This window comes from Capra hircus, chromosome 16, assembly GCF_001704415.2.
Source record: "Capra hircus breed San Clemente chromosome 16, ASM170441v1, whole genome shotgun sequence".
In the NCBI taxonomy this organism is placed as follows: domain Eukaryota; kingdom Metazoa; phylum Chordata; class Mammalia; order Artiodactyla; family Bovidae; genus Capra; species Capra hircus.
The window spans coordinates 26,911,442-26,925,485 of NC_030823.1; the positions used below are offsets into that span (position 1 = coordinate 26,911,442).

At 36.3% G+C, this 14,044-nt stretch overlaps 1 protein-coding gene across 1 annotated transcript in view; it reads left to right on the forward strand.

Annotated features, from left to right (window-relative positions):
- DNAH14 (dynein axonemal heavy chain 14) overlaps positions 1-14,044 on the forward strand; it is a 398,456-nt gene that overhangs the window by 311,441 nt on the left and 72,971 nt on the right. The window contains exons 66-71 of the mRNA XM_018059938.1: positions 1,251-1,466; positions 4,853-5,083; positions 5,333-5,454; positions 7,551-7,795; positions 11,462-11,883; positions 11,963-12,161. Of these exons, the coding sequence (XP_017915427.1) occupies positions 1,251-1,466; positions 4,853-5,083; positions 5,333-5,454; positions 7,551-7,795; positions 11,462-11,883; positions 11,963-12,161 (1,435 nt within the window). The remainder of the gene's footprint in view (positions 1-1,250; positions 1,467-4,852; positions 5,084-5,332; positions 5,455-7,550; positions 7,796-11,461; positions 11,884-11,962; positions 12,162-14,044) is intronic.

Here is a 14,044-nt window from a genome sequence, read left to right on the forward strand (position 1 = left end):
TTCCTCTGCCTTTTCTAAATCCAGGTTGAACATCTGGAATTGCACGGTTCACGTATTGTTGAAGCCTGGCTTGGAGCATTTTGAGCATTACTTTAATAGCGTGTGAGATGAGTGCAATTGTGCGGTAGTCTAAGCATTCTTTGTCATTGCCTTTCTTTGGGCTTGGAAGGAAAACTGACCTTTTCCAGTCCTGTGGCCACTGCTCAGTTTTCCAAATTTGCTGGCATATTGAGTGTCGCACTTTCACAGCATCATCTTTTAGGATTTGAAATAGCTCCACTGGAATTCCATCACCTCCACTAGCTTTGTCTGTGGTGATGCTTCCTAAGACCCGCTTGACTTCACATTCCAGGATGTCTGGCTCTAGGTGAGTGATCATAACATCATGATTATCTGGGTCATAAAGATCTTTTTTGTACACTCTTTCTGTGTGTTCTTGCCATCTCTTCCTCTTCTTAATATCTTCTGCTTCTGTTAGGTCCATACCATTTCTGTCCTTTATTGAGCCCATCTTTGTATGAAATGTTCCCTTGGTATCTCTAATTTTCTTGAAGAGATCTCTAGTCTTTCCCATTCTATTGTTTTCCTCTATTTCTTTGCACTGATCACTGAGGAAGGCTTTCTTATCTGTCCTTGCTATTCTTGGAACTCTGCATTCAAATTGGTATATCTTTCCTTGTCTCCTTTGCTTTTTGCTTCTCTTCTTTTCACAGCTATTTGTAAGGCCTCCTCAGACAGCCATTTTGCTTTTTTGCATTTCTTTTTCTAGGGGATGATCTTGCTCCCTGTCTCCTGTACAATGTTATAAATAATATATTATAATGAATCATTATTTTTAAAATTATCCTACTTTATTACACAAATATTTGAAATGGCTATCAGTCTTAGCAAATATGGGAGTCACAGATCCAAGAATAAGACTCATATTCTCCTCAAAAAGCAGTTTGTATTTTCATATGATCCATTATTAATTTTTGGAGAAGAAAATGGTAATCCATTCCAGTACTCTTGCCTGGAAAATCCCGTGGACAGAGGAGCCTGGTGGGCTATAGTCCATGGGGTCTCAAAGAGTCAAATACAGCTTCACTGGCTGGACAACAACAACTAATTATTAATTTTGATGCAACTATGGCATAAGAATAGATAGTAACAGCAATAATAGATCCAACCTGGAGACTATTACTATCTAAAATGTCTTATAATAGAATATTTTGTATTAAATATCAATAACTTTTTATTTGAATGTTTAGACTCGATGGCAAGAAACAATTGATCAAATAGACAACAAGTTGGAAGGAATTTTGGGTGACATACTTATTTCAGCAGCATGCATTGTCTACAGCGGAGTGTTAACAGCAGAATTTCGCCAATTGATTGTGGAAAAGTGGCAGAACCTTTGTACTGAAAACAACATTTCTTTGTCTTCTAACTTTTCTTTAATTGAAGTCATGGCACAAAAACATGAGGTAGTAACATATTTCTGTTATCCAGTTAAGTGATTGTTGCTGGTTTGGATTGTGTGTGTGTGTGTGTGTGTGTGTGTGCATGTTCACACGTACCTTGGGGCTTGAATCCATTCCTGAAATTATTTTATAAGTAAAAATAAAGAAGTTTGCTTTGTATTTTTTAAAATATACTTCATATAGCTCAGTTAAGTCGCCTTAAGTTTCTTATCCTCTGGGAAACAGTCAAAAATATCCCTTTTCCATTGTAATTGTACTATCTTATAAATATAGCCATTTCCTCTCCCAGAAACCCATCTAATTAATAAAATTCATGTTCTTGTCAAACCATAGTTAGTAGTCTCAGAAATATCCAAAATTATAGACCTTATATTTATCAATTTATCAATAAGTATTTATTGTCTTATCTATGTAAGTTCTGTGCTGATGTTGCAAAGGCAAAAAAGAAAACACCTGTTTTGTCATTCATAGAGAATAATTTTGGATTGGTTCTCCCACTAACAACTTAAACTGACCGTCAAAAATACAAACTCTCAGAAGCGAATACTGGCTTTTCATTTTCATAATGCTAATAATGAATTCAAACCCAAATATATCAGTAATTGGGATTTCCCAGGTGGCGCTAGTGGCAAAGAATCCATGTAACAATACAGGAGACACAAGAGATGCAGGTTCGATCCCTGGGTTGGGAAGATCCCCTGGAGTAGAAAGCGGCAACCCACTCTAGTATTCTTGCCTAGAAAATTCCATGGACAGAAAAGCCTCGTGGGCTACAGTCCATGTGGTCACAAAGGGCTGGACACAACTGAGCAACTGAACACACATATCACGTATCAGTAATTACAATATATGTAAATGGACTAAATGGTACAGTTAAAAGTCAAAGATTGTAAAACTACATAAAAGTATAAACCAAAGCACAAAACAGAAGCTGCATGTTTTTTAGAAAAGACACAGTTAAAACATAAAGAAGATTGGCAATAAAAAAGTAGGAAGAAATTTGCCATTTATACCAAAAATAAAAGACAATAGACTTTAAGGCAAAAAAATGATTGCTAGAATTAAATAAGCTTATGTTAAAATTAGAATTGGTTTAATTCTTCTTCAAGATTATGTTAATGATTCTAAATCTGTTTGTATCTAATAGCATGACCTCAAAAAATATAAAGCAAACATTAAAAGAACTATAACTAAAAATGGACAAATCTACAATCATACTGAAAATTTAACACATTTCTCTCTATAACTCACAGAAAAAGAACACACAAACCAGTAAGAATGGAAAAGATTTGAACAACGTAAGCAACAAATGGACTTATTAATATGTTAATAAGACACTGCAGCCTACACCTACACCGTTCACATTCAATGCCAATATAGAACATTCACATTCAATGTTCAGTATAGAACATTACCAAAATTGACCATGTAATGGACTGTAAACAAACTTGCAACAAATATCAAAGGAATTGAATCATGTAGACTATGTTATCTGACGAAAAAGCAATTGAGCTAGAAGTACATAATTAAAAGCTTCTCTTAAAATCCTCATATTTCTGGAAGTTAGGAAATGTATTCCCAAACTAACCACAGGTCAAAGAAGAAATCAGAATTGAATAAATGAATCCTTGGCAAAAGATTTTCTTTTGAGATTGGGAACATAAGAAAGGTATATCTACTATTTCCATGTGTATTTACTGCTGTAATGGAGGTTCTAAACAGTGCAGTAAGGCAAGGAAAAAAAAATTAGAATGGGGAAAGAAGAGAGACAAAAAGTATATAATGTTGCAGATTATATATATCTAAAAATCCAAGAGAATATGTAGATATATCATGAGCATTGATAAATATTTAGCAAACTTCCTGGAATTAAAGTCAGTATACAAAAAGCCAATTACATTTCTATATACCAGCAACAAACAAGGTGCATGATGTTTTTAGATACAATTTATCACAGCATCATACTGAATCTATCAAAAAGTTGTGTTAATTATAGAAATGAAACTATAAAATATTATTGACATAAATTTTAGACAACCTATATAAATTAAGAATTATACCATGTTCATGAATTGGAAGACTCAATATTCTAAAATTGCCAGTTCTTTCCTAATTGGTCTAAAGATACAGTGTAATCCCAGTCAACTTTCCAACAGGAAGGGATGTGTGTTTGTGTGTGTGTGTGTCAAATGACAAGCTGATTCTAAAAGTTATAAGAAAAGGCAAAGAGCCAAAATGTCCAACACAATGTTGGTAAAGAACTAGGTGGGAAAAATTGCAATATCAAGATTTACTTTAAAGCTACAGTAATTAAACAGTGGTATTATTTATCCTTGTGTGTAACAATGTAAGGATAAATAGCTATACCAATGAAGTAGAACTGAGAGCCCAGAAACAGATCCATAAAAAGGTAGAACTTTGATTTATTTCAAAGGTGATACTGTAGTGCAATGAGGAATGGGTAGGCTTTTCAGTAAACAGTAGTGGATAATTGAATACTCATTTTAAAAATTAACATTATTTTATACTACACACAAAAATTTCATTGAAATTAAATTGTAGACCTAAATGTGAAAGGCAAATTAATAAGGTGTAATTTAGGAGAATGTATTCATGACCCTAGGTAAAGAAAAGATATCCTAAGCAGAACTAAACACAGAAGAAAAAGTTGACCAATTTAATTACATTAAAATATAGACGTTCTATTCATCAAAAGACACAACTGAGAACATAAAAAGGAAAGTCAAAGAACAGATAAGGATATTTGTAACACATATGTTCAACAAAGAGCCCTATTCAGAGTAGAAAAGAGAGCCACTACACATCACTAAGCAAAAGATACACAACCCAGTAAATAAATAGGCAGGAGTCTTGAATAGGCAGCTCACAAAACAGACTATCCAAATAGCCATAAACATAATTAGGGACTAAAAAGTAAATCTAAAATGAGATATCTGTTGTGATGAGCATTCATCCCTACTGATAAACAAAGGAATGTAATGTCCTGAATAATTAGTCACCTTACCAAAAATTTCATATCCCAGTTGTTTTAAATTGTTCTTTTCTTTAGTCCATTTAAGGGCTTCCCTCATGGCTCAGCTGGTGAAGAATCTGCCCGCAATGCAGGAGACCTGGGTTCCATCCCTGGGTTAGGAAGACCCCCTGGAGAAGGGAAAAGCTACCCGTTCCAGTATTTTGGCCTGGAGAAGTCCATGGACTGTATAGCCCATGGGGTTGCAAAGAGTTGGGCACGACTGGAAGACTTTTAAAGATTATTCGTCCTTTTAAAGATTATTTGATAGTCTGTAGGATTCTTTAGTATCCTGCACGGTAATAAAAGATGTGAAGAAGTTTATGAAACAACAAAAACTCTAATGATTTCTTTCCAGATCCGCCAATGGCATCATCAGGGACTTCCTCTTGGTCAGTATTCAACAGAGAATGCCATCTTGATCAAGAATGGCCTGCAGTGGCCACTGCTGATTGACCCACAGAAGCAAGCACACAGCTGGATCCGTCAGATGGAAGGATCTAGGCTGCAGGAGCTCTCCACTGAGGATAGCAATTACATCCAAACAATTGAGAATGCTATGAAAACAGGAGGGAGTGTCCTCTTGCAGGTATTTAGACAAAATGACCTAATTCCAGATAGCTGACACACAGACTGTAAGTGATAGGTAACTTTGTCAAGGGAAAAAATGATAAATAAATAAGTGCATAAATAATTGCAATATATTTTCAATGTTTAATTCTCTCACAGCTTTCATTGGTATCTAGACATTAAAGATTTACATGTTTTAAATGCTGTGCCTTTTCAGCTGATTTATTTGTTGTAAAATGAACTTTTTCTTTATTTTATTTATTTTCAGAATCTTCCTGAAAGATTACCTCCAAGTTTAAAGGAAATTTTGAAGAAGGATATCTACCAGAGAAGAGGGCAATACTTCATAAAGATTAATGATTCTGAGATTGAATACAATTCCAAATTTAGGTAATGTCTTTCATAGCTGAATTGACTCAAATATTTATACTTTTAAAGATAGATAATATGGCAGGTCCCATATTTCAGCCCCGATAAGGTTCTCCTGGTGGAAAAAGTCAGATTGCACTTGAACATTCTTTTTGTTTTTGTGTTGCCAGTAGCACATAATAGTAAACAGAATGGAGAACGGATTTTTATGTATAAAGTCATTCCAAACCAAACCATTTTCAAACTGTGCCTGATGGAAGCTATGGGTTCTATGAAGAGTCTTCAGAAGCAGTGCAAAAAGGGCAGCAATCAGGAATCCCAGCCCCACCTGAACTCATGAACCTCAATTTGATCTGTTTGCACAATATTTTATTGGGGCAGGAAAAGCTTCTGCTTCTTTAAAAAACAAAATCCACTTCTGCTATCTAGAGCAAAAAGATATTTTGCCTAGACAGATAAAAACATTGTGTCCATGTTCCAAGCAGTGATGGGCCTCCAGGAAACCAATTCATCAACATATTTCACAAAGCACTATTATACAGACAAATTTAATTACAACAAAAATACAGTTCCCAAGAGAATAAGACTTTGTATTATCAGTTATGTGCATTCTCTCCTTCAATTCATAATCAAAAGATTATAGTAAGCAAGTACTCAGTAATGAGAATTAGAAGATGATTTTAATGGTCCCTAGCCTGGTGCCTTTAACTTCTTTACAGGGACTCTGACAGACTAACTCCTTACCAAGTTGTCCTGACTCTTAAACTTGTTGGTCAGTGAATCCTCTAACTTGGGCAGAGCTACCAAATTCTCACTCCTCAACGAATTCTCACTCCCTAGAATTCTCCCTTTTTAGCCTCCTTCCTTCTGTTAGTGAAAACATTTTCCAAAGTATGTTTCTCAAAGCATCATTTCCCGGGATTTAGTTGGGGTGGGAGTTGTGGGGGGGAGTCACTCGAAAAAGAAATTCTGCATTTTTTTAAATAGCTGGGTTAAACAAAGTTAAACAATATTCTTTCCTATAAGGACTTAAAATCTCTTTATTTGCTGAACAAATCCTCTTCAGAAAAAAGTGTTCTACAGAATGCACTTTGGAAAGCACTGTGTTAACACAGTCTTTCTCACTGAATACAGCCTGATTGATTAAACAACAGCTTAGAAATACTACTGAAGTAACATCACCCTGAACTGATAGCCTCGTCCCCATGTTTGAATTGCATGTTTGAAGAGGTGGTGGAGGGACTATTTTAGAGGGCAGATGACGACAGATTCCCTCTCTGTCACTTGTTAGCCATGTGATATTGGCAACTTATTTAACCTCTGTAAGCTTCAATTTCACCCTTTGTAAAATGTTGTTGTTTCATTGCTAAATAATATCTGACTCTTTTGCAACCCTATGGACTGTAACTTGCCATGTTCCTCTGTCCGCGGGTTTTCCCAGGCAAAAATACTAGAGTGAGTTGTCATTTTCTTTTCCATGAGATCTTCCCAACCCGGGGATCAAACCTGTGTCTCCTGCATTAGCCAGCGATTGTCTACCACCCGGCCACCAGGGAAGTCTGGTGCAGCCCAAAATACTGGGTTGCTATGAAAACTAAACATGATCCAGAATCTGAGCACTCTTGAATGCTTCCACTGGTTCCACATAGCTCCAAGCCACCATCACTATCTCTCACATTTTAACCAGTCTCCTATCTTCCTTCTTGTCCTCTGTCTTCCTTCTGCACAGGCCCTCTCAAGACAGCAGCTAGAGTGGTCCTCTTATAAAACATCACGTCTCTCCTCTTCTCAAATTCCTCCATTGGCTTCTTGCTCACTCAGGGTGAAAACCATAGTCTTTACAATGATCTAGTAGCAAATCAAAACTCCCATTATGTAGCATTTTTTTTCCTCTTCCTTATGCTTAGACCAAATATGTACATAATTTATGGTTGTATTTTTAAAGCTCTAGATAGTACTTAGTATAAACTGAGAGCCTACTTTGTGCATAAGGCTGAATAAAACTAAAAATCTTGTTTAATTCCAGAAGAAGTATTTTTTGTTATTGAATAAATTTGTTTCATTTTTTTCTTCTGCATATCCTTTGAATAATAACTGGTGCCTTTCTCACGTTTTAGGTTATATGTTTCTACAGAAATAGACAACCCCTATTTTCCTCCATTCATTTATAGCTTTGTTACTATGATAAACTTCACAGTAACATTCCAAGGTTTTCAAGATCAACTCTTATCTATTGTATTAAGTCATGAAGTTCCTCATTTAGAAAATCAACGTTTCCAGCTCTTAGAGAGTATTTCCCTTGATGCTAAGACTCTTGAAGAACTGGAGCAAAAAACATTAAATTTACTAGAGAATGCACAAGGTAAGTTAAGATCTTTAGTGATATTAGTAGACCCTTGCATACCTTTGTAAAGGACAGACTAAAAGTTGAAAGGACTATTCTGAATTGTTACCAAGTATGTGCGTGCTAAGTCACTTCAGTCCTATCTGACTCTGTGCGACCCTAGGGACCATAGCCTGCCAGGCTCCTCTGTCCATGGGATTCTCCAGGCAAGAATACTGGAGTGGGTTACCATGCTCACCTCCAGGAGTTCTTCCTGACCCAGGGATCGAACTCATGTCTCTTACATCTCCTGCGTTAATTAGCAGGCGGGTTCTTTATCACTAGCGCCACCTCGGTGGTTCCATAGGAAATTCCAAAGATTTTAGAAGCTCTGTGCCAATAATGGGAATGAAGACCAAAGATATATTTCATATTATAAATCACAAAATAAAGTATATGAAACTATGAAACTTACTATGAAACTTTAAATACATGTTTATATATGGAAAGATCTGATTTTGTTCCTTTTCTAATTACATGTAAAAGCTGTTTCTTAGTAACCCATGACTAAGCTGTTCTATTAATCACAAGACTAGTTACATAGACAAGGTTTCCATATCTGTTTCTCATGCAAGATTAGAATCATAGTTGTTAACTTCTTGGGGAACAAAACCAAAACATCTAGGTATTATATAAAATACATAGAAAGCGACACAATTGATCTAATGAGATTCAGGAACACAGCCTCTCTTATTTTCTGACAAATGTCATATTTTGCTATAATCTTTTCCTAAATTGGATAAACAATAGTTTTAACAAGACAGAGGAAAACTTCTTTATGATAACACACATTCAGTTCAGTTCAGTCTCTCAGTCGTGTCTGACTCTTTGCGACCCCATGAATCGCAGCACGCCAGGCCTCCCTGTCCATCACCATCTCCCGGAGTTCACTCAGACTCACGTCCATTGAGTCAGTGATACCATCCAGCCATCTCATCCTCGGTCGTCCCCTACTCCTCCTGCCCCCAATCCCTCCCAGCATCAGAGTCTTTTCCAATGAGTCAACTCTTCGCATGAGGTGGCCAAAGTACTGGAGTTTCAGCTTCAGCATCATTCCTTCCAAAGAAATCCCAGGGTTGATCTCCTTCAGAATGGACTGGTTGGATCTCCTTGCAGTCCAAGGGACTCTCAAGAGTCTTCTCCAACACCACAGTTCAAAAGCATCAATTCTTCGGCACTCAGCCTTCTTCACAGTCCAACTCTCACATCCATACATGACCACTGGGAAAACCATAGCCTTGACTAGACGGACTTTAGTCGGCAAAGTAATGTCTCTGCTTTTGAATATGCTATCTAGGTTGGTCATAACTTTTCTTCTAAGGACTAAGCGTCTTTTAATTTCATGGCTGCAGTCACCATCTGCAGTGCTTTTGGAGCCCCCAAAAATAAAGTCTGACACTGTTTCCACTCTTTCCCCATCTATTTCCCATGAAGTGATGGGACCGAATGCCATGATCTTCGTTTTCTGAATGTTGAGCTTTAAGCCAACTTTTTCACTCTCCTCTTTCACTTTCATCAAGAGGCTCTGTAGTTCCTCTTCACTTTCTGCCATAAGGGTGGTATCATCTGCATATCTGAGGTTATTGATATTTCTCCTGGCAATCTTGATTCCAGCTTGTGTTTCTTCCAGTCCAGCGTTTCTCATGTTGTACTCTGCATATAAGTTAAATAAGCAGGGTGACAATATACAGCCTTGACGTACTCCTTTTTTTAGTGCACTATATTCTGTTATTATGCCTTTAGCATTTATTCCCTATCAATTGTTTCTCTTTTTAGAGTCTGAGATATTTTTTAAAGGCTACAACTTTTTACAGATAGTACACTTAATGAAAATTGTTCTTGGAAAAAGCTCAATAAAAGACCCCTTGATTTTGAACATATTGTTTTCCTCCTTTCCAAGTTTTAGTAAAAATAGATTATCCTTACCATCTTTTTGTAAATATTTTATATTTGGTGTGACTCCTCACCCCCTGTTGGGAGAGGTGAATCAAGGGTAGTGACTATAAGAAGCAGCCCATAGTTTAGATCCAGATGTAACTTAGACTGCTTCACCTGCATCAATAAGAATATGGTTTCCAGATCTTCAAATGTAATAATCCCATGATTCCTTTCAACGGCATGTCAAGCTATGTTTAGTTCTGGATGCCACATTTCAAGAGGGCTTTTCTCAAATTGTGTCCAGAGGTGAGCATCAAGGGGTCTAGAAATTGTATCACCAAAAATATTTCTCCTTTTAACACTAATTTCTCATTTAAATGCTTTCTTTGCTGCAATCACCCTCTGTGTTTTTTTTCAATCTGACTTTATTGAGGCCTTCGATGGCTAAGTCAAAGATCTCTCTTGCAAAATGTCACATTACACTCGAAAATATGGGGGTTATTTGCAAATATCTTTTGATATTGATTTCTAACATAATTCCACAGTGATAAAAGATCAGACTGTATGATCTCAATACCTTTAGACCATGAATTTTTTTACACCTTGTTTTATGTTCTTAGTTTTTATGGCTCCTAGTTTACAGTCTATGGGAACTTGAATAGAATTTGTATCCTACTGTTGTGTAAAAATAATATAAATCTTAACTGTGTGGAATTGATTCACAGTGCTTTTCAGGTCTACTATATTCTTCTACTTCTTTGTATAGTCATTCTATTAATTTTTGAGAGTTTGATATTGAAACTCCCACTAAAAATCTTAATTTATCTACTTTAAAAAAATTGTAAAATAGATAACCAACAAAGACCTACTGCATAGCCCAGAGAACTCTGCTAAATATTCTTTAATAACCTAAGTGGGAAAAGAATTTGAAAAAGAATAGGTACCTGTATATGTACACCTTTCTTAGTTGTACACCTGAAACTAACATTGTTAATCAACTATATTCCAATATAAAGTAAAAAAAAATTTTTTTTAATTAAAAAAAAAACACTTGAAGGAATTCCCTGGTGGTCCATTGGTTAGGACTTCATTCTTTCACTGCCTAGGGCATGGGTTCAACCTCTGGTTGGGGAAATAAAATCTTGCGAGTCATGTATCTTGGCCAAGAAAAAAAAAAGCACTTGAAAAATGGGAATAGCTCTACTATAAAACAGTAGAGTTTAAAATGGGAATATGAAAGTTGTCTTATACATTTGAAAGGGATAGAACTGTTATGTGTGTTTCTAAAGCAGTGTTTTTTTAAAGGTGAGTAGCAACCCATTAGTGGAATGAAAAATCACTTTTATTGATCATTATCAACTTTGTTTAATAAAATAGAACACAATGGAAAATACCAGAGTACATCACGTAAAATAATGATGCTGTTGTTATTTTCTGAAAATTTTATTTTCATTTTCTGTGTGTATAGAAGATCAAGTGGAGATACATTCCTTATGATGAAAGGGCTATTTATTATGTGCCTATAATAAAAATAAAATCCTCAAACATTAAAGTAGTATAAAGAAGAGACTAGAGGATGGGAAGGGGGAGGCATATGTACTATTAATCAAATTTTTTAGAAACATGGCCTATCTTCATTTAAGACAGGTCCATGTCCAAAGTAAAACCTACGAAAGACCAATAGTAAAACTCTTAAAGAGTAGAGAATGAGGAAATAATTATTTAATATTCCAATGATTTTTATTTAAACTCATTTTTTGTCTTTAGGATTTGTATTAGATGATGAGGAAATTGTAGACATCTTAAGAAAATCCAAGATGACTTCAAATGAAATTTCAAAGCGAATCAAAGCAACGAGAAAAGCAGAAAGTAAAATTGAAGAAACACGTAAAGTGTATCTCCCCATTGCTACGCGGGGTGCCCTGCTCTACTTTCTAGTGTCTAATCTTGCACAGATTGATTACATGTACCAGTTCTCCCTAGACTGGTTTCGTCAAATTTTTGTTTCATCAGTAGTTTCCAAAAGCAAAGAACAGGAAGAACACAGTCTGAAAAGAGAGACAATGTTTCTGCAAAAAGGTCATGAAATCCCAAATCTCTCAAAAGAGCCTAAATTGGGAAGTGAAAAAAGAACCTTAGATAGACATCTTAAAAACTCAATAGATACATTGACAAGAAACATTTTTAAGGTGAGACATTCTCAAAGGTGAATTTTGCACATTTATTTGACCCAGCTAGATTAGCCTAACAGTTATGCTTTCTTTATAGGTGGTCTCTTTAGCTCTGTTTAATCGACATAAACTTTGCTTCTCCTTTGGGCTTTGCACTACAATCATGCAAAATAATGCTAATGGAAATTTAATGCAGGATGACATTGGATCCCTACCAAAGGAAGAATGGAACATCTTCTTAAATTCTAGCACGCTAGTAAATATTAAAGGTGTAATGCCCCAGCCTAAACTCAACAGTAAGTAAAAATAATTGCTCTAGACGTACTAAAAACCCATTAAACACATTTCCTGAAAAGTAGTAAAAGATCTCGAAGGTGCTCCAAGTCAGTGCTTCTACACTGATTAAACTAAAAGCAATTTGAAGTCAAGTACAATATCTAATTCATCACTGTATCCTCTACACTGTTGAGCATATTAGGTGAAAGTGAAAGTGTTAGTTGCTTAGTCATGTCTAACTCTGCGACATGTGGACTGTAGCCCGCTAGGCTCCTCTGTCCCTGGGATTTCCCGGACAAGAATAGTGGAGTGGGTAGGCATTCCCTTCTCCAGGGTATCTTCCTGACCCAGGGATCAAACCTGGGTCTCCTGCTTTAAAAGTTATTCTTTACCATCTGAGTCACCAGGGAAGCCTATAACTGATACTCAATAATTTTTGAATGAACAAATAAGTGACAATTGCTAGGTTATTATAATTCTAATCTGTAAAGCAGAATACCTAATGCTTGTCAATAGGGACATACACACACATCCTTTCATTAATTACCATCAGAAGGTGAATTTCACCCTCCTAACTATAGTTGCCCTCAGTTTCTTATGAAAATTCTCTGAAAATTTGAACCACAAAGATCATGCTTATCCAAAAGATTAGGCAAAATACTTAAGTATTGGATCTTTGCAGATGCTCCAGTGTTGTATATTTTTAATATGTTTATTTTTTAAATTATGGTAATAATATACATAACATAGAATTTGCCATCCTAGCCATTTTTAAGTGTATGGTTCGGTAGCTTTAACACATTCATGTTATTGTGCTGTGCTGTAATTTTAAGTTGTTGTTTAGTTGCTAGTTGTGTCTGACTCTTCATGACCTCATGACTGCAGCATGCCAGACCTCCTTGTCCCATCTCCTGGAGTTTGCCCAAGTTCATGTCCGTTGCATGTCCAGCCATCTCATCCTCTGATGCCCTCTTCTCCTTCTGCCTTCAATCTTTCCCAGCATCAGGGTCTTCTTCCAATGAGTTCACATCAGGTGGCCAAAGTATTGGCCAAAGATTCAGCTTCAGCATCAGTCCTACCAGTGAGTATTCAGGGTTGATTTCTTTAATATTGGCTGGTTTCATCTGCTTGCTGTCCAAGGGACTCCCAAGAATCTTCTCCAGCACCACAGTTTGAAAGTGTCATTTCTTCAGTGCTCTGCCTTCTTTATGGTCCAGCTCTCACAACCATACATGACTACTGGAAAGACCATAGCCTTGACTATACAGACCTTTGTCAGCAAACTGATGTCTTTGCTTTTTAACTCGCTAAGTTTCTCATAGCTTTTCTGCCAAGAAGGAATTGTCTTCTAATTTCATGGCTGTAGTCACCATCCACAGTGATTTTAGAGCCCAAGAGGAAATCTGTCACTGCTTCCACATTTTCCCCTTCTATTTGCCATGAAGTGATGCCCTGATTTCAATGTTTTTAACATTTAGTATTTAGCCAGCTTTTTCATTCTCCTCCTTTACCCTCATCAAGAGGTTCTTTAGTTCCTCTTTGCTTTCTGCCATTTGAGTGATATCATCTGCATATCTGTGGTTGTTAATTCTTCTCATGGCAATCTTGATTCCAGCTTATAATTCATCCAGCCCAGGATTTCTCATGATGTGCTCTGCATATAAACAGGGTGACAATAAACAGCCTTGTTATACTCATTTCTCAGTCCTGAACCAGTCAGTTGTTTCACATAGAGTTCAGACTGTTGCTTCTTGACCAGCATATAGGTTTCTCAGGAAACAAGTAAGATGGTCTAGTATTCCCATCTCTCTAAGTTGCAACACATTAAATTTAAAGGAAATCTGACATTCTCCCTGAAGAGGAAAAAGTGGTGATTTATCAATTGTTTTGAGACTGTTAGCAG